The sequence below is a fragment of the Schistocerca nitens genome, chromosome 9, assembly GCF_023898315.1.
Source record: "Schistocerca nitens isolate TAMUIC-IGC-003100 chromosome 9, iqSchNite1.1, whole genome shotgun sequence".
In the NCBI taxonomy this organism is placed as follows: domain Eukaryota; kingdom Metazoa; phylum Arthropoda; class Insecta; order Orthoptera; family Acrididae; genus Schistocerca; species Schistocerca nitens.
Window position 1 is genome coordinate 189,258,150 of NC_064622.1, and position 21,951 is coordinate 189,280,100.

The following is a 21,951-nucleotide window of genomic DNA, read 5'->3' on the forward strand; positions in this document are numbered from 1 at the left end:
TACTATTCACTTACTTTAATGACTTAGTAATCACTCTTCTCAAAATCACAGAGCCCAATTTCTACCAGTGTTCTGTACAATCACATAATGATATCTACGTATAATACCTACCAAATTGTCCCTCCGAGGAAGTGAATTGATGAGAGTTGTTGTGGCATAAGGTGCAGGTATTTCCGGCTGCTGCTGATCCTTGCGGCAATTATAAAATGTGGTCAGGTTACGGCTGTCAACCTCAGCATAATCAGTTGTATTTGAACTGAGCTCATGGTTGAGTGTCTGATTATTAAGAAGCTTTGTCTCCAATAAACCAGATGAATCTTTGTCAGCACAATCAGTAGGTCTCCAGCCTCTATCAATCCACAGTGTTTCCTTGCCATTCATCAAGTTCAATTGAGGAATATCATTCCCATGCACAACAGGAACTGCAATACAACAGAACATATAAGCTAAAATTCTCCAGATGCTAAATTATAAGTCGATGAACATCTGTGACTGACATTTGATAACTTCTCACTATGTAATTGTGTGAGTGTGTGTGTGTGTGTGTGTGTGTGTGTGTGTGTGTGTGTGTGTGTGTGTGAGAGAGAGAGAGAGAGAGAGAGAGGGGGGGGGGGGGACGTGTGGTTGATTGATTTTTGAAATGCTGATTATTGACAGAGATCTCAAGACATGAACAAAAGTAAACAATCTAGAAAAAGTTACAAGGAGTTATCATAACTTCCACCTACTGTGAACTGGAAAAATCAGAAAAATTCATCTAAAATGTGATATAATCAGTCTGTGCATTTAGTGAGTTACTCTAGTCAAAAGAAAGATCAGTTATACAAACCACTTAAATGACCAAGTTCTTTGCTAAGAGCCTGCCTCCTGCGAAGGTAGATAAAACCCACAAGACCAACAGCCATTGCAATAATGAGGACACCCATCAGGACAAGGAACCAGGTTTCTCTCACAACACCTCCAGCTGCACCACTTTCACTGGGATGTGCCCTGCCAAAAGATAATTCAATTTCATAACAGTTCAGGAAAATGAGGTTGAACATTTCCTAGCATGAAATTTTTCTGTCTGAGTTTTACTCACCTTGGAGGATACTGGTGCAACAAAGCAGGATCCATCACCAGAGGGGCAGGTGCTGAGAATGGCCCCAGTCCTACCCTAGTGTAGGCTACAACACGTGCTGTATATGAGCTACCAGTTGTCAAGTTGTTCAGCAAAACTGAGGTAGTTGTTGCGTTTAGTGTCATTTGGGCAAGAACTTTGCTCCCTTTCCCTTTTATCTGAATCTAGAGTAAAAAAGATTATAATCCAAGTTAGTGACAAAAAAACTGAGCATCTGCAACCACAAATAAAACCACAGATGGATGGCACATAGACACACAAAAGATATGAAAATCATCCCCCCTCCCCCTGCAGGTGAGTTGGTAGCTACCAGTATTTTGTAAAACCTACTACTGTTCCTACTCTTCCACTATTAAGCTGCTGCTTTTAGATCCTGGCAAAGTCAAGATCTGCTTAATATAAACAATACATAAAGTTACATACATTAGTACAATTATTCTGATAATTTGTAAGTTATTTCTACTTGAATTTTCTATTATATACTGTGATTGTCAGTTTTACAAACTTAAATAGGTTGCGTTATTTCTTTTGCTCACTAAGACCGTGAGAAAGAGAGAATCATTATCTGCTAGTCTGGCCTTAATTAATTTTGATATTGTCACTTATGTGAAAGTAACTACATTTCTATGTTGTGGTATGCAAAATGACATTGGCCTTTTTTTGTTTACTCTTTTGTGCTGTAATTACTCAGTGTGATTAAGTGTTGTTGGGTACATAGTAGTTGTTATGCATGTTCGGATTGATTAATAAAATGTTATTTCAGAAAGCTTTCATTTTTTATTGAAAAATTCTCAGCAAAAGGATATGGGCCCAGGCAAGCCTGTGAAAGTAAGGTTTTATAAATATTACAATTGTGGAAATCCACAATTTGTTTCAGAAGTTACGCGAGTGCTGATCATTAATTTTTTGTTGATCAATCATTCGTGTGTCCAGAGTGCATTTTTTTTTTCCTCAGTGAAAGCTAAAAATGAATGGTACAGCCCCAACAGGACTTCCAGTGGTTGAAAAGTTGATCGGACCTGAAAATTATTTGACGGGGAAAATTGACATGCAAGGTTATTTGGTTCATGATGAACTCTGGGATGTTGTTGAAAACCCTTCTTCGGATCTGATGAGATGGGATGATTTTTGAAAGAGAGACAAAAAGAACTATTCCTGGATTATACTTCCATGGAACAGTTGAATCATTCCAATATAAAGGACAAAAAAATGGTAGCAGAAGCCTGGGTGGCCTTTAAAAAACCATTTGAAGACTCTGGACTCACTCACAGTGGGTTTGCTTAGATCATTAATGACAACCAAATTAGATAAATGCAAGTCAGTAGTGACCGTGTGGCTAGGGCCTCCAATCGGGTAGACTGTTCACCTGATTCAAGTCTTTCGAGTTGACAACACTTCGGCGACTTGCATGTCCAAGAGGCACCTTGTATTGTATTGTATTGCATTGTATGTTTACCGGGGACCTAGAAACGATGGAGAGGCTCCGTCCCCGCAGTGGTCCACAACCCCACGACGACTACCGCAGTCCATTTCACCCCTCCGCCGCCCCACACCGAACCCAGGGTTATTGTGCAGTTCGGCCACCGGTGGACCCCCCAGGGAACATCTCACACCAGACGAGTGTAACCCATATGTTTGTGTGGTAGAGTAATGGTGGTGTACGCGTAGGTGGAGAACTCGTTTGCGCAGCAATCGCCGACATAGTGTAACTGAGGCAGAATAAGGGGAACCAGCCCACATTCGCCGAGGCAGATGGAAAACTGCCTAAAACCATACACAGACTGGCCGGTTCACCAGACCTCGACAAAAATATGCCAGGCGAACTCGTGCCGGGGACCAGGCGCTCCTTCCTGCCCGGAAAGCTGTGCGTTAGACTGCACGGCCAACCGGGTGGGCAAAGAGGCACCTTACTAAGGGGCAACAGGAAGTCTTCAATATCTATCCCAAATCTCCAGACCTGATATGTGTTTTGCTGTAAATTTCCTTAGCAGGTATAATCATTGCCTTAAAACAAAAAACTATTGGACTTCCTAATAGTGGAGCTGAATATATGGTCTTGGCATCGATTGTTCAGGATTTACTGTCATTAAGACAACTTATGTCTAAGGTAGATCCAGGCAGTGTCAAAGTCACTTACAGTATACTGTGATAATAAAGAAGCCTTCCAGTTAGCCAAGAATCTAGTGACAAACTCTAGATACAAGCATATTAAGTATCATTTTATAATAAGGCATGTTGACTCAGGTGTTATTAATGTTGAACATCTGCTTTCTTAAGATATCTTAGCCAATGCTTTCATAAAACCACTTAGCAATGGCAGACATGAAACATGTGTAACAAACTGTGGCCTTGTGAAATAAGTGAAGGAGTGACTGTAGATTTAGACTTAATACTTTTGTTGATGTCAGTTTATGGGGACATGTTGAGATATGTAAACTGATACCAACAGTTCCTTTTTTTGTTTACTCCTCAGTGGTGATTAAGTATTCTGGGAATATGTAGTAGTTGTCATTGTGCACATACTCATTGATTAATAAAATGTTATTGCAGAAAGCTTTCACATTTATATTAAAAAATGCTCAACATTCTGCAACAAGATTAAGCTCAAAGGACATTTGGAGTTCATACTACGTAGAATTTCAGTGCCACTATTTATATTACAAAATGAAATATCATTACCATCATTTTGTTGAAAGAATAATAGCAACACCAAAACCTCAGTTTCTCAATGTCAAATGAAACTGACAAATCTATATCGTTAATTTTTGAGAAAGATGAAGTCACAGTTTATTCTGAAATACTGTAACTGGAAAAGTGAATGACATTCAGGACAAAAGGATCAACTGATTCTGTAGCAAGGGTTGTTAATTGATAATAGCAGCTGGTGTGGTTGGGATAGTCAGTGTTAGTAAGTATGTGGTGGTAGTAGTAGTAGTAGTAGAAAAAGAAGAAGAAGAAGAAGGAATTAACATTGGCAGTAGTATTAGTAGCAACACTTATGTTTGATATCTATATGTGGCATTTATAGGAAAATATTTGTAGTACCTTGTATCCGAGGAGAATTCCATTATGATGTTGTGGTGGAGGTGGAGACCAGCGAACAAATGCTGCAGTTGTGTTCAGCATACCAACTTGGACATTGTCCGGTGGGGCAGAAGGTACTGGAAGTTTGTTAATGATAATTGAGACTATATTATATCAATATATATAGTGTTTATTTGTTAATGACAACTGAGACTACATTATATCAATATATATATAATGAACTGTGAAAAGTAGATTAGAATCTTAATTGAGATTCCCACTGTAAATTACTCAATATAATCTTAAGAACATCAATACTGCATTAAGGCATTTTATGTAGGCTTACAATTATAAACATTTTTACTTTATTTTTTTAAAATTTTTGTTGCTAATCTACAGCCAAACAGAACTACATTCAGTTGGTAATACAATGTTACAAGGCTTTTCATGGATGTTTTCTTTTCATGAATGTTTTATTGCAGAGACATATCATAAATAAAAGTCTGTGAGGGACAGAATAATTAACATTGCACTCAAATAAAGACAGAAAAGCCACACAATTATTTTGTGGCAGTGGACATTAGGTAGAGAATTATCAGTTCTTCCTAAAATTAATATGTAGTTGGTAGTCAGTCTATTAGTTTTCAGCTTATAAGTTGGAGAAATTCAATAATTAGAAATTTAAAGAAACCATTAAATTGGTTCACTGAAATCCAATTACTAGTAGTTATTATATATAACTATTTAATTTTAGAGATACTTGCAGTAATAGGAAATTCACATACCATCTTCCAAAGTTTGCACGTGCTTTGAGTTTGATGGCTGTCCTTCCACAGATTTGTAGAATGGCACGAGAAAGAACTCATACTTCGTGAACTTCCTGAGGTTCGTCACTGTATTGGTAGTGGCACCAGCATTCAGAACTGTTACCATATTGTATTTCTGAGAGCCACCAGAGAGATCACAGAATCGGACATACAGTCCTTCCACGTACTCCTCACCAGACAAAATCTAGACAATAAAAACATTATTACTCTCTATTTCATAGTGTAAATGTATCTTGTAGTGAAATTAGCAAATAAAATACTAAAGGTGCATTTGTAATTTTGGAATAATGAAAACTCAATGTTGAATGAGATTTATCAAAACCATAGCTTCTTGGTGGATGTTTCTTTCTTAATGATATTCACCACAATTATCTACTTCCTCCTCTTTATCTCTTCAGATCTCCTGGTGCTACTTTATCAGAAAATGGGACTATTTGCTAAAAGAAAACCATCCCCCCACCTCCATCTAACATGTGGAAGGTGTGCAATAACTAGACTTGGTACACGTGTGTGTGTGTGTGTGTGTGTGTGTGTGTGTGTGTGTGTGTGTGTGAGGGAGAGGGAGAGAGAGAGAGAGAGAGAGAGAGAGAGAGAGAGAGAGAATAGAAAATAAGTAAGTGATACAGTTAATTTACATTATCATTATTTCAAGTGGACACAAGTTAAACAGCCCTCACTGTGCTTCCTTTATTTGCACATTGTACTCTTCAATGGAATTTGAGTGATTTATTCATTCTGATCATTGTCTCCCGTTTAATATCATATCTCCAGCCACCATAATGAATCACCTCTAAATTATTGAAAAGAAATATTCCAAATTATTTCAAAATAAAATGTGGCAACAGAATTGACTAGCATTTTTGGTTTATTCTGATTAACTGTAACTTACATCCCAAACAAGTCGCACTGATGTAGAGCTGAGAGGCATCACATCTCGCAGCACAACCACCTTAGTACTTAGACGACTCCGGGCTTCATCAAGTTCATAACGAGGAACAGTTCTCTGATCAGCAGAGCTCAGTGTTTTAGCTACACTTGAGACAGGGCTTGGTACTGACAGTCCATGGCTATTCTCTGCCCTCACAAGAAAAATGTATGAAGTGTCTGGCTTCAGGTCTGTTACCTGTTTAAGAGAAATGCCAATATAAGAAAATACAATTGACAATTAAAAAGGAATGAAGAGCTCTAGCATCATAGATAATAAACATTCTAAATGTTTAAAAGAAAACATCTACATCTGTATAGCACAAAGGGAAAATTTTAGATTTCAGTCCAGTATTTTGGCTTAGTTACTAGTGTAGGTCAGTTGAATTCAGTTGTATTTGTGCAGCATGCGATACAAACATTGCTGCAGGTAGTCTATTGGCTGTACAAGTTAATTTTTTTAATATGCCTAGATAGTATATTACCATTGTCACAAATGACCCATATATATAAACAGTTGAAAATGTGAAATTTAAAAAATTAATCCCAGTCACTCACTTTTCTCATCACAAAGCAGGAATGAGACCTTCCCTGCCTGTATGGAATTTTTTGTCACAAAAGTATTAATCACTTTGATGTTAAAATAACTTCCAGAAATGAAAGATCATATTTTTGAAGTTTGTTCGCAATCCTGAAGTATAAAATGAGAACTGTCCCTTTGGAAGGAAGAGCTGCAAACCCCATCTAGGCATCTTGATTTTTGTTATCTGTGGATTCACTGAATCAATGCAAACATATGCTCAGAAATTTCTTGAAACATCTGTGCTGCATCTGTATTTCACAAGCAACAATGCGGTTGTGTAAATGAGTTAAATATGTGTTGCTTTAGACTTACCAGTATATTTCTTTTGTTGAGACATTCTTATGAAAGCATAGAGTGATTATTTTCATATCACCCAGAAAAATGTTTTAGAGCATACCATTATAATTTTGTGATTACAGTAACTTCGGGTATTATGTAGGAATTTGTATGTTGTGAAGTGTAAATGATTAATGCTGGATGGCATGAGTATCCCTACTAGTGTTAAACAAAAAATATTTTCAGATCAGACTTCATGCTACATATAACATCTTTTAGTAAAGTCATACTAATATTCTTGCATTTATTTAAAAACTAATTCAGCATTATGTTATCAGGACACAGTCAGATTACATATAAAATCAATGATACTTTTTAGCAAGGATGTGACATACTGTGATAGCCTCTGATGTCACTCTGTTGGCAGCCACAACCCAGCCAGTCTGCAAGTCTGAACTGAAATACTCAATGGTGTAGCCAATGAGCGGTGATGCTCCTGGTCGACCCTGCTGCCATGACAATGCCACACTGGACTGTGTGGTGTTGAGGATGCGTGGCTGAGAGGGTGGCCCAGGAAACGTGCCAGGATCTGGTGTGCGGTGCAGACTGGGACCTGGACTCTTCTCCACAGTGAGAGATGCAGACCAGGATGTCTCACCACTTTCCGAGGAGGCCGTACAGGTGTATAGCCCTGAGTCCGACAACTGGAGGTCTGGTAACAAAGTAAAGTTGTCTCTGTTTTACAATGTCCTGTATTACACATTTACTCGCTCCCTTCCTCTATCAACAAAAATGAGCCTCTGTTGAAATACAAGCTATTAACTCCAGTTGCTGAAATATGTATGTTTTCTATTGTTATTCATGTATAAATGTTTCATTCTCTCTGTTAGTTTTATTTACAAATAGCTGTAGGAATGCAAAATATGAGTGAACATACACTCTATACTGCACGTCTCAACTAGGAAGTTCAAGAACATTTCTCTCTTTTCTTTCCTTCTCTTTTTATTGTCAGCAGAATTCTTGGGAAATAACACTTGGTCTACAGACTGTAACTAAAAGGAATCTGGAAAGAAGTGTTCACACTTACAGGCTGGGACAGTTAAAGTAAATTATAGGTAAAGTAAAGTCCAGAGAAACATCAGACAGGGATAGAACAGCTGAACTGTGAAAATAAAAATGTTGAGACAGTGATGTCTTTCATCTATGCTCCTTGCCTGTCTCCTCTTATTCAATCAGTCTTCTACTCGCTAATCATATTCTGTGTATGCCTCTGTGAAGTATAATCCACAGAATTGGGGGATGAGTTAAGAAGGGTACAATATAAAAGAAAAAAAAAATTATAATTAGTCTTATGGTACACCACTACAACCATTAATAATGTATGGTGATGTACTTAACAAAATAAATTAATTATACTCTGTAAACGGTTATTTTAGCATACTTAATCATTGCAACGAATAGAAAACTCGTTACTTAGAAAAAAGCTATTTCTTCTTCAGTGATACTATCGTAGCTTCCGGGTGGCATCCTTCCCTTTGCCACCCTATCTCATCTTCTTTCCTCATGCTTCCTTCAAAGACTTTTTTGTAGTATCAAAGTGAAAAATGCATGATCAAAAATTGTAACACATGAGGCCATAAAATCATGTAATAAAACACAATATATCATATTTAAGGTTAGCAATGAGAGAATCAGATGAAGCAGTAATACAGCGACAACTTAAAGTACAAGAAAATAATCACTTAGAAGTATGAGCAGGACATTTGGTTTGAATAACTGTGACTGAATTTGAAGTACAGAAGAACAGAGTACAATATTTCATCCTGGAAACCAGAAGTCAAGACGTAGGTTGTATGTAGATGGATCAAAGGTCTAAGCATAATAATGCTAAGATGAGAAACAACAGATAAGAACATTAACAGTTTTGTTCTTATAGACACAAAGAATAATAATGACAGGAAGCTATGTAGAATGATGACTAAGACTGGAATAGAAACAAATGAGGTGTCACTTAGACTCTTAAAGCATAAGACCCATGGTATGAAGGAAAACTGATATGCAACATGGAAATGGCATGAAGAGAAACAACAGAGTGTTCAAATTTTACACAGTTGATAATATTTCTAGGTCAGATGTTCACTGGTTGATGAATGCGATCAGTGATTATAAGTGATGACAGTTTGTGATAGTGGTGAAATGATGGTTCATGAAGTAAACTAAGAAAGTGAAAAAAAGTTGTCAAACAGAATAAATTGCAGATATTCATCACCTTAGATTTGCTGATACTCACTGTCAATATGAAGAGTCCCATTGTCTAGAACATTGATGCGAGGACCTTGGCTCACTAGAGGTGAGCCATTCTTGTACCAGCGCACCCTGGGTGGAGGTGTGCCTGTCGCCTGACACGGTAGTGCTGCTACAGATGACAGGGGCAGTGTCTGATTGGCTGGTCCCATCTCCACAATGGGTGGAGGTACATCAGCTACTGATGTTACCTTTAAAAATGAATTATCCATTTTACTTTATTTATCAATTTATTTAACCTTCCAAGGTTAGGGCCAAAAGTTCTTACTTGCATCTAAGAAGGCATTATTCATATTTTTTTACTGTCAGTAAAGGTGCATATTGCATAGGAGAGACACATTGAATCACAAGGAAATGCTGGAAACAATCTATGGAAAGTGTTATGGATACTGTATTGCCAAGTTTGATCCTCTAACAATTTGTTCATAATATTGGAGAAGTCAAGTAATATAAAAGCTACTTTGGTTATATGAAGGTGCAAGGAGCTTGTAAAGGTGAGTTGATGAGACATATAACACACATATTACTTACAGAAAATTTATTTATATTCCAATACCAACTTTGGCTGTTGTATGTAAACATAGTAATTTAATACTCTCATGACTGTAGTGCTGCATGAAACACATTATTCAGACCAGTATTGTCCACGGTCGAAATTTGACCAATTGTGTTTATAAAGAAAATAAACTCAATTTTTTTAAATATAAGTAACTGGAATTTATTTGTATGCAGATTCTTAGTTCTTACCTGAACACTAAGTAGATTTTTAGGTCTTACGAGAACGTTATGAGGTAAAGAGTAAGAAAGGACAAAGAGAATGCATGAAAGAATGAAAGACACAAATGACGGAAATAATTGCTTTATTGTACAAATTAATGATACGTAATCTCAATATATTCAAATACTCTTAGTAAATATTCTTTCATCATTTACTAAATGTCCTTTCTTGTTATGTTCACAAACACAAAATTTCAAAATGTCAAAAGATCTAACATTACTTGTTGCAGTGAATAACAGACCACGCATAAAAACTGGTTGTTTTAATAAAATCCCAGTTTTTTCGAATGTTTGTCCTTGTGACTTATTAATGATAATAACAAATACAGGAATAAATGGAAATGGCATTCTTTGAAACTGAAAAGGTAAAATAGTAGCTGAACAAGTAAGTATACATTGAATCAAAATTCTCTTACTTTGTGTGATGCCAATTAAAACTTGGCAATGAACAGCATTATTGTGTAGACTTTTGACATGCATTCTTGTTCCATTAACTAATCCTCCTTTTGTATGTATAGTTCTAATAAAAAGAAAACTGCTGCTGATTTTTAATTGTAATTTGTGTGGTAGTACACCACTTACAGACACAGAATTCAAAAACTCTTGTGGATAGTATTTATCAATTTTGTAATCATTATCATAAATTTTTTATCATAGCTGTGATAAATTTTTGTTTCACATGGCATAGCATTGAGTGTATAGTTATTTATTATGGCGCATTCTTAATTTTTTGGTGCTAGAATAACTGATTTAACAATGATTGTAATAAATGTTTTCTGCAAGATTGCCATAAATATTGTTAATGATATTCTTTTGATCACTGACTAATGCCATGAAATTTCAATAATATCATCACCAAGATTCAAAATTCTACTTCATGTGGCAAAGCCCCCATATTTTGATTTAAAGTAATATGGTGAAATTTATGAAACTCATGCCAACTTTTAATTCAGTTCTCAAGTAAAGAAGCATGTGATCCATGTAGAACAACTGGTAAAATCTGTCAAAACTCACTGCACAAAACAATAGTTTTACCTCCAAAAAGTTTATGTTCATTACATTTGTCTGTATACAAATCCCTAAATAATCTGTCTATAAGTTTCAGCACTTGAAGTGGACACATGGAAATTTTGTTAGTAAGAATCAATGAACATGAAATAATGTACTGACCATAGTCACTGCCTGATGTTATTTTGAGCACTGAATTTTGCAAAGTTGGTATGGTCAATGTAAATGCATCGTGCAAGAAGGTTCTGTCTCCAATTAGAAGAGTTGAAGCTATGCCACTAAAGGCTGTTGCAATGGAACATAGATTCAGTGAATTTAATTTACAAGTAATTGCAGTTTGTGTGAATGTTCTATCACAACCTGCATGAGAAGTTAAGCAAAACACTTTTGAGCCAGTGACACAGTACTGAACTTCACAAATAACATGGTCAGTTATAGTATGCTGTTCACAATTAGTTCTTTCATGAAGTTAATTAAATTTTAACTGTTCATAGATTGAATCTAAATTATCTACTTCAGGAAATTGTGGCATTAACATAGGAACAGGTAATTCAAGTAATCAAAATGTCTACTTATGGCCACTCAAAATGTCAATTTCTAGTGGTGCTCTGTTGCATCAAATTTCTTCATTGTATTCCCTTAAGAAATATTCACAAAGAAATATTCAAGCCACAGTGCTAAAGCATCTGCTGGTATGTTCAGTGCACCAATTATACCAAATAAATGTCTGCCCCTGGTAGCTGAGTGGTCAGCGTGGCAGAATGTCATACCTAACAGCCCGGGTTCGATTCCCAGCTGGGTTGGAGATTTTCTCCGCTCAGGGAATGGGTATTGTGTTGTCCTTATCATCATCCTTTCATCCCCTTCGACATGCAAGTCGCCGCAGTGGCGTCAACTTGAAAAATTTGCACCAGGCAAATGGTCTACCCAACGGGATGCCCTAGCCACACAACATTTGCATTTTACTAAATAAATGAAGCATTTGCTTTGGTGAATTCAATTCTTATGCTTCATTTGAACATTCACAACATTCATTGTCATTTGAAGTAAAATGTTGTGGTAATGACAGTAAAAGACCACAAAGGTGATCTTAAAGAAAAGCAAGGGAAATAATGATGCCAATAAATAACATTGTTTATAGATTTCATTACTATGATACTTTGATGTCCTCTGCTGGCAACATCTTCGATCTAACAGTTGTCGCATTGTAGCTGCCTGGTATGTGTGTGTTACTGCAAATGAACCACGTAACATGAGCCTCCCTAGGATGCGATTTCAAGAAACATTGTCGCTTTCATGTGTCATTTGTACTGTAGCACCTGATCAGTATGCAGAGCAGTTTTTGTGCTAACATACTGGAGAGTTTAATGCATGATAGAGAAGGTATCACCAGAGTTATGAACATGAAGACATGTACTTCCTTTTACTACTCTTAAAAGCTATGTACACACATCTATGGCAAAGTTTGTTCAAATTACGTAAGTTTCATTGGTCTCCTTATATAATTAATATTAAAAATTGGTACTTCAATTTTCATGTTCATATGTTAATATTATCATGATTATTTTCTTTATGAGTAGAGAAAATTGATTCTAATTTTTCTTCAGGTATTCAGTTCTTTCGTTAGTGTATTTCACAAAATGTACCTATCAGAATATGAACAACAAGTAAAAGATTCCTTTTCTAAAGATTCTTCCATGAAAGTTAAATTTCGCTTACAAGTAGTTTATTTATTAACTGAGTAATCAGTCAAAAATAGATCTTTTCTGAACTAGTTATCATTATATCCAGTGAATGAACAGTGAAAAAGTTATGGTCCATAATTACTGGAAGATTGATCTTCATCTCATGTACAGCCACAGTCTGGCAGCTGACTGCTCCTAGTCCTTCCCACAAAGTGAGAAGCCATTTTCATAATGGCATCCAATGTCCAATGTTTAGCAGTAAGTTTCTCCAAATTTTTTGTGAGTCACATTGCAACTATAAGGTAATAATGGTGAACAGAACAGCTTCAGATACAAGCAATTATATTAATAAAACCAGTGCAATTTTAAACAAGATCATTTTCAAGTGGCAACAGGTACCTGACTAGCAAATACAGGCTATATACCAGGGATCCCTACATATTACAAAATGAATGTATTTATGTATGCTCCACATCTCCTTCTAATCCACTGGATTGATTTCAAACGAACTTGGTACAAAAATCACTTAATCATTGGAAAAAATCTCTGTGGGAGTAAGAACCACCTACCACTCAAAGGGGTGAGGGTGATAAAGCACAGCTCACGTCATGCAAATAGCCAGATTATATTCATCCAGTACTTGAGAATGAGAGCACATAGTGAATTGCAACAAACTTTACGTATAATTTCAGACCTATATGAGACCTAAGTTGAAACAAGGCCCCAGGAGTAGACAACATAACATTAGAAATATTGATAGCCTTGGGAGAGCCAGTTCTGATGAAGCTCTACTATCTGGAGAGCAAAATGTATGAGACAGGCGAAATACCCTCAGACTTAAAGAACAATACAATAATTGCAATTCCAAAGAAAGCAAGTGTTGACAGGTGTGAAAAATACTGAACTATCAGTTTAATAAGTCACGACTGGAAAATACTAACACGAATTCTTTACAGCCGAATGGAAAAAGCTGGCAGAAGCCGACCTCAGGGAAGATCAGTTTGGATTCCGTAGAAATGTTGGAACATGTGAGGCAACACTGACCCTATGACTTATCTTAGAAGATGAATTAAGGAAAAGCAAACCTATGTTTCTAGCATTTGTAGACTTAGAGAAAGCTTTTGACAATGTTAACTGGAACACTCTCTTACAAATTCTGAAGGTGGCAGGGGTAAAATACAGGAAGCACAAGTTTTTTTGTACAGAAACCAGATGGAAGTTGTAAGAGTCAAGGGGCATGAAAGGCAAGCAGTGGTTGAGACGGAAGTGAGACAGGGATGTTATTCAATGTGTATACTGAGCAAGTAGTAAAGGAAACAAAAGAAAAATTTGGAGTAGGTATTAAAATCCATGGAGAAGAAATAATAACTTCGAGGTTTGCCCCCAACACTGTAATTCTGTCAGAGACAGCAAAGGACCTGAAAGAGAAGTTTAACGGAATGAACAGTGTCTTGAAAGGAGGATATAAGATGCACATCAACAAAAGCGAAATAAGGATAATGGAATGTAGTCAGACTAAATCAGGTGGTGCTGATGGATTTAGATTAGGAAATGAAACAATTAAAGTTGTAGATAAGCTTTGCTATTTGGGAAGCAAAATAACTGATGATGTTCAAAGTAGAGAGGATATAAAATGTAGACTGTCAATGGCAAGGAAAGAGTTTCTGAAGAAGAGATATTTGTTAACATCAAGTATAGATTTAAGTGTTAGAAAGTCGTTTCTGAAAGTATTTGTATTGGAGTGTAGCCATGTATGGAAGTGAAACATGGATGATAAATAGTTTAGACAAGAAGAGAGTAGAAGATTTCGAAATGTGGTGCTACAGAAGAATGCTGAAGATTAGAAGGGTAGATCACGTAACTAATGAGGAGGTACTGAATAGAATTGGGGAGAAGAGGATTTTGTGGCACAACTTGACTAGAAGAAGGGATTGGTTGGTAGGTCACGTTCTGAGGCATCAAGGGATCATCAGTTTAGTATTGGAGGGAAGTGCGGATGGTATCACAGAGGGAGACCAAGGCATGAAAACACTAAACAGATTCAGAAGGATGTAGGCTGCAGTAGTTACTCGGAGATGAAGAAGCTTGCACAGGATAGAGTAGCATGGAGAGCTGCATCAAACCAGTCTCTGGATTGAAGACCGCGACAACAACATGAGACCTCTGCTCGCTAATAACCCCCACAAAATGATGAAAGGAAAAAAATTTATTGCTTACTACATTTTCACTGTTCATGCAATAAAACTGCCACATCAAGCATGGCATTTTAATTTATTACTTTGCTATTACTAACCATTAACAACAGATTTTGCAGACAGTATTCTCATATACCGCTGAATGTAACTGCATAAATGAATATCGGAGTTTTAATGCTTTATAATATTTATTACATTAAACTTACAGTTATAAATGATATCTCAAATGAAAGAGCAATTCAAACAGTTTTACCAAGAGCATTATAAGTGTTCAATGTGAGCACCATTTATCACACGACACACATCAAGTCTATAGCAGAGTTCTTCCCAAACGTTGGTAACTGTGTCTTCAGTGATTGTAGCAACAGTTGCTTCAATCCGGTTTCTTAATTCAGGGAGGTATGCTGGTAGTGGAGGCACGCATGCACGATCCTTGATGAAGCCCCAAAGGAAAAAATCGCATGGCAGTAGGTCAGGTGAACGTGGAGGCCATGCAAGACAAGCCCTGTCATTGGGCTCTTTGCGGCCTATCCAGCGCATGGGCTATAGACTTGATGTATGCCTTATGACAAATGGTGCTCACATTCAACATTTATAATGTTCTTGGTAAAACTGTTTGAGCTGCTCTTTCATTTGAGGTATCATTTATAACTGTAAGTTTAATGTAATAAATATTATAATGCGTTAAAACCCCGATATTCATTTATAAACACCCTGTATATTGTTGTACGATTCGTAGTTCAGGAGATATTACATCATACACATGGAGATGCAAGGAAACAAAACTAATGATGTTGGGATGATAATGTGGAAAGAAAGAGGGGAGGAGCAGATAGAGAGACACAGATGAGGAAGAAGGAGGTGGACAGACAGTAGGGGAGGAGGAGATTAATAGAGAAAGGAAAGAGGATGAGATGAACTGAGAGGGGGGGGGGGGGGAAATACAAGACAGACAAAGAAAGGGGAAAGGATGAGATGGACTAATAGAAGACGAATAAATACGTACCTGGGCAACACTACATACTCAGCTAGTAATTAATAAAAAAATCAGGAGGTTGCATTACGCCATTTCTATAAAAGAATGTATTAAAATCACTAAGTTCCAAAGCTAGAGTAACAGTCAATAACTAATATTTAAAAGTAAGTAATATTAAAAAGTAATTTTTGAGTATTATTTATTTTCAGAAATAATATTCATATATTATGGTATTTACATTTAAATATTGGTACTTGACTGTAGTCTAGGCATACGGTAGATTTTGAAAGCATTACATTATTCAGTGTAAGGCAATCACCCTTACGATTTCTATCATTCCACGCATGCACATATCCCCTATTAGTTATCCAAGTACCTTTGGCCACTTGGAAGCTCCATTGCCACTGCAGACCCAAATGTAAATTGACGTGACTGACCTCTAGGAAGGCCCTCTCAGTTGTGGAGCCAGCGACACTCAGGGCAGAGCAGACGAGGAAACCAGAGTCTTCCCGGCGAACGCCTTGGATACGCAACGACCCGTCAGCAGCGACGTGTAGACGGCCGTAAGCGTTACCGGGGAACATGAGCTGCTGCGAGCCCTCACGTGTCCAGAACACGGACGGCGGCGGGCTGCCGGATGCTGCGCACTCGAACAGTGCTACGCCATTCAGACCCACTTTCTGGTCTTGTGGTCGCGTCGTGATCCTCGGTGGGGCTACGGCAACCAAAATAAACACACGTGTTACACAGTGGCCTGTGATACTAGTGAGATTAATGGTACACAATTCAGTCATTTGGCCATGGTAAAATTTTAGAACGAATGTCTTGTCACATTTCCAGCAGCTTTTGCGATATGTACTGAAATGTTCTTATAATTGCTTCAAAATCAAAATTCACTGGAGGATGAGAGGAATTTGGGAAAGGTCAGAAAGGAAGTACAGGTCACTTAAGGATCCAGATGAGATGGAACCTGCTGGGCGAGTGGTTCTAGGCGCTTCAGTCCGGAACAGCACTGCTGCTATGGTCGCAGGTTCGAATCCTGCCTCAGGCATGGGTATGTGTGATGTCCTTAGACTTAAGTAGTTCTAAGTCTAGGGGACTGATGACTTCAGATGTTAAGTCCCATAGTGCTTAGAGCCATCTGAACCATTTTTTGAGACGGACCCAGGTGGTATGAGGACATAGGGAGACAATGATCAGATCACAACAAAATGAAAGATCTAAACCAAGCAACACAGGACCAAAATAACAAAAAAAAATGAAAAACGATCGCCAAACAGAGGGATGATCGCCAAAACAAAAATAACAGGTCGCCAAATAAAGAAAAATACATCTCCAAACAAGGGAAAAGAGTTCGCCAAATAAAAGTAAAAGGTTGCTACACATACATCGCTAAGCAGTGTTAAATAAAACCGCTAAGTACGAGAAAACATAAACTTAGAAACAGATCACTGAAGACATAAAGAAGACTGGCATTTGAGGAAAGAAGCCGAAGAGTTACTGGATACAGTAAACTATCCGACGAAATAATGTGCAGAAAATAGAGCAAAACAGAAACAAGAAACAGTCTGTAAATATAAAACAGATAACACTGAAAAACAAATACGACAGCAAAAAAATGGAAGCAGCTCGCTAAATGCAGAAACAACAGCAGTCGAACAAGAAATATTGGCCGATATACATGGGAAAACGATAGCAAAACAGACTTTGAAGACCACTATTCAACAATGGGAGTCGATCGGTAAACAGTGAAAATGAATATTATAAAACAAAGAAAAGAAGCAACAGATGACCGCTGAACATTTTTTTCTCCCCTTGTCCTCACAGTACGTGGATTCCCTTCACCTACAGGTCTGAGCGCCTGCCCTTCTTTTTTTACCTTTCCCCAATCTATGCTTCTCTCCTCCCTGACGGAGGAATCAGTCGTTCCGAAAGCTAGGGTAATATCGTGTGGTTTTATACTAATAAATCCCACCCCACTTCTTTAAAGAATCCAACTCCAATGTATAAAAAGTCGTATCTGCCGAACTATGTATCGCACAATGGTACAATTTTACACGTAAAATCAGTGGTATATGGGGATACGACCTGCAAAATGTGTTGCGAATGGAGTTAGTAGTAAATAAGTTATAAATTAAAACGTTATTCCTGGTGCTGCAGTTTAACTGCTTGAACAGAGTGAAAATGTAGTTAGTGATAAACTTTTCCTTGCAACGTTTGTGTTTGACTGTCGGAGAGGGGGTTGTATATAAAGTATGTTAGAAATCACCAAGTGCTCTCAGTCTCACATACCGGATGAATATAGTCTGTATAATTCTGGCGCCATGAGTTATGCTGCCTCTTAATGCGAGGTCTAGAATAGTTGTCATCGTCATCATTTTTGACTAGTTTGATCCATTACAAAGTTTATTAACCTCCTATGATGACTAGAGGAAGTGCTCGCCTAAAAAAAAATTGGTTCTCATTGTTGTGTACAAGAAGCTGCTAACAATCATTCACATAAAAACGCGCCGCTGCCATTTATTTATTTATTTATTTAGCGTATGGCTCATAACATCACAGTAAAAATTACAGAAACAACACGATTAAAAAAAAAATCACCGCCGCTGCCAATAACTGTTAGACAGAAGATCATCCAAGAGCCAGGGTTTTCCTCCATTCAGATATTCGGACGCACGAAGGCTAAGTCTACGAATGCTGCAGACCTACACGCATGCGTCACATGGCGAATACCTAGGTCCTATATATGATATACGATAATCACGTGCAAAATAATAACAGGTAATGGTTCATTACATATTATTTACCCAAGAGCACTTGCAACAGCATGAATGTGTGGACGCGGATCCAAAGCGCTGCTTGGCCAATATTCACTCGCGGATGCATATGTATCAATTGCGCAATAGTGTTTCCCTACTCAACATTATTTTAGTGTTTGCCCAAGCCCCCATGCAGATCAACATGCAACCACAGTGCCAGGATTTGAGTGGAGGGGGACGAGGACGATGACCTCATGTTACTTTCGCAGTGAGTGGCAAAATAGTTTGGAGATTTCACGAAAAATGGCTCTGTGTACACCTGCTACTACACTTCATTCATCACGCAGAGTGTAAACAAACACAAACGCGATTACTAGTCAGCAGCTGTGGCATAAGTACTCTTTGTTGTTACGCTCTTGAAAGTAGGTCCTACTTGCTTGTATTAGATATCTTATTGCTGGGTTTCTGAAAATGAAGCTTTAAGGTAGTCTAATGTATTAACAGCTATCGACGTTTTTCTTAATCACATTCTGTTACGTAGTTTTTATTTAAAAAATCGTGTATAATCTGTGTCTATAAACGCTAGTTATGCTGTTAACACGTGGCCTACTGTGGAAATGGCTGGCGCTGCTTCCTGCTCCGTAGTAAAAGACGTGCATTGAACACAGTTAAAAATGGCGAGAAACAGGTTTACTTAATGTTTTCCTCGAGTTTACAGAGAAAATCGATCTGGAAGTTTTCAGAGAAACTTATCTACATACAGTTAATGTGTTCATGTAAACAAGGTATCTGCGACTTAACTGACAGCCCTGGAGAATTTTAAACGGGTATTTTGGGCATCGCTGGGTCGAATCTCATTGTGGGCTTTTCTCTTTTCTCAAGTTTTTTCATACACTTCAACTACCTACCTCATTTAAATATAAAAATTTATCAAAGATATGCTAATTAACACGTATCTAATCATCATTTTTATGAAACATGCACGTCTTCTTGTTTCTAACTATATATCACATGCAAAATTCCAGTTTCCATTGCAAATATAAATTCTTAGTTATCGATATTTTATAAAGCATTGTTGGTAAAGTGTGTTAAAGTTAAGTAAACATTACAAAATAACTTTTTGGAGAAAAAAGAAGACTCAAATAATCTTTATTTGGATTTGTTTTAATACTACAGATGTGGTCTCATACGAGCCAGAGTGACAAGCTTCGTAGAAACACGGGAATCAATAATTTTCAGGGCATCGATCACCCCGTACAAATGCGGCATTTTTACATTTGCTACCGTATCAACGCAATCTAAACCCAGAAGAACAGATCTGGGTCCAAGTTAAGGGATTAGTCGCGATAAATAAACAAAATATTTAAGCTACCATACGTACTACAACTAATGTACGGATCTTTGTCACACATCACGGCCGAACTCTGACGGGATGCGTCCCATTTAAAAAAAAAAAAAAAAGAGGAGAAAATGTGGTGTGGGTCGCTTCGTGGAATCTGTTGTTGACCGCCTCGTTATCATCAGTGTAGCAGATGACAGTTCCAGTACTGAATTGTATTCCTCGATTCGGATGTGGAAAGGCTTCAGACATTACCACAAGACTGACCACCTTCAAGTGACTTCAATATTTAACTATATGTGTGAAATCTCTGCAATATACTTTTTCGTCGCACATACATCATGCAGAAAAATTACCCTGTGTTTAAGTTAAGATTTTTCATCACTACTGTTTTTAATTACAGTACTATGTTACCTAAGAACGGGAGCAAGTTATGTTTCCCGTCTGGTCCCCTAAGAAGCGTACTGCCGGAATTTTGCCGTATATTATCTAATTCTGTTCACAAGTTAATTGACATTGGAAGCTCAAGTGTTGCTCTGCCCGTAACTTTTTACATGTTAACTGCAGCAGTTCAAGTCACTACAGGTTAGTTGGACCTGCTGGTTGGCCCGTGCTGTCCAAGTTAAATGCGCCGTTCAACCTGTTCCACATTATAGCTGAGTCGATATGTGCGCAACACACAGCATAAAATTACCCTTATTGTCGCACTTGACTGTACTCGAAACAGCTAGGCTTCCACTACACTTGGAACGAAATCCGACGAGATTCCGTCAAACGCGGAAGAACACATAGTGAAATGTTTACATCAGGTTTAATCGTATGATGAACGCAGTATAGTTTAGCTCAGGGGTGCCCCGCGGCCCGCGGGCTGCATCCGACCCAAAGCTGGTATCAAAGCGGTGAGTAAAAGTTAAAAAATAAATTTTCATAAAATTCCGTTTATCAAACACTATGTTAAATTGGATATTTTCAATACGGAACTCCCGCCAGACGATGCTATTCTCTCATTGGTCCACCGCGTTTTTATGTGGTTATTTTTAACATAGGTGTATTATGTGCTGCCCAAAAGTACCCGATAGGTTCCAGTGTGGCCCAAGTAAGCTAAACGGTTGGGTACGTCTGCTTTAGATGTTCTGGCAGTCTACAACGTGACACTGAACTAACACACTGTCAGTTTAGCGAAGAGAAATGCGTGTTCGGATTGCTAAAGTTTTCTTTCTTTTTTTAGGGAGGGACCAACTGTCCTCCCGTGTCGCTCGCTGGGTTTTGCTCTGTTTTGCTAACATCGACTGCCAATCATAACTTTCTTCGGGGAATCGCTTATAATAAGATATTTCGCAGCTAAGTACGTACGTATGAGACTTACAGAAGTCGATTCTCACTTTTAGAACGAGCACAAAAAGATTCGCCCGCTATAATAAAGACGGGCGTGGTGTTTTGGTTCTCACAGGCTATAATTGACCTCGAGGGCCGCCATTCGTTTCCACCTGACAAGTGGGAAGCCTCGCCCGTAGTTAACGGGTGAAAGAGAAATAGCGCCATTCACGCCTCGAGCAATTTAAAAGCACAATTGCTCATCCAGAAACAGCTTTTCTTTTCGTAGCGTGCGAGAGATGAAGAAACATGTCTCTACACACACAATAATGAACTTGCACTCTGCCAATTTAATACCACAAGCTTCAGCAACTGTCGCTTGGTGGAAAAATTTGATCCATGGATCTTGGTCGTTTGCTCTCATATGTGAATGAGTAGCATCATGACAGAAAAAAATGGGTTTTGTCTTCAACTATGCAAAGAAATACTTTGTAAAGGAGCAACACGTTCTTAAGCAGTGTGACAGAAACCTCATACTAGCCTTCAGCAATTCCTGTTAATCACTGATCACGTATATGTTTTTACAGCATTAAAATAACACAGCATTATTTGCAGTAAAGCAACATATTCCAAAAAAGTATTGTAACTTACACCACTGACTAGATGAGGTTCACATTATTCCAGAGGACGCGACAGGATACAATGTGGTGTCACTGTTCCTGCTGTAAAAAGCAAAGCAGTCTCGCTCGGTGCACGCCATTTCTCAGTTTCCCAGAGCTTGCAATAACTTTGAATGCACCGAGTAACTGCTGTGGTCTTTGCGAAAACAGATGCGTTCCG

General features: G+C 37.8%; 1 protein-coding gene across 1 annotated transcript in view; it reads right to left on the reverse strand.

Annotated features, from left to right (window-relative positions):
* LOC126204093 (protein sax-3-like) overlaps positions 1–21,951 on the reverse strand; it is a 93,781-nt gene that overhangs the window by 53,338 nt on the left and 18,492 nt on the right. The window contains exons 5-13 of the mRNA XM_049938511.1: positions 16,137–16,414; positions 9,045–9,249; positions 7,150–7,466; positions 5,861–6,094; positions 4,930–5,155; positions 4,166–4,281; positions 1,082–1,284; positions 830–990; positions 112–422 (exon numbers count right to left, since the gene is read on the reverse strand). Coding sequence (XP_049794468.1) covers positions 112–422; positions 830–990; positions 1,082–1,284; positions 4,166–4,281; positions 4,930–5,155; positions 5,861–6,094; positions 7,150–7,466; positions 9,045–9,249; positions 16,137–16,414 — 2,051 coding nt within the window. The remainder of the gene's footprint in view (positions 1–111; positions 423–829; positions 991–1,081; positions 1,285–4,165; positions 4,282–4,929; positions 5,156–5,860; positions 6,095–7,149; positions 7,467–9,044; positions 9,250–16,136; positions 16,415–21,951) is intronic.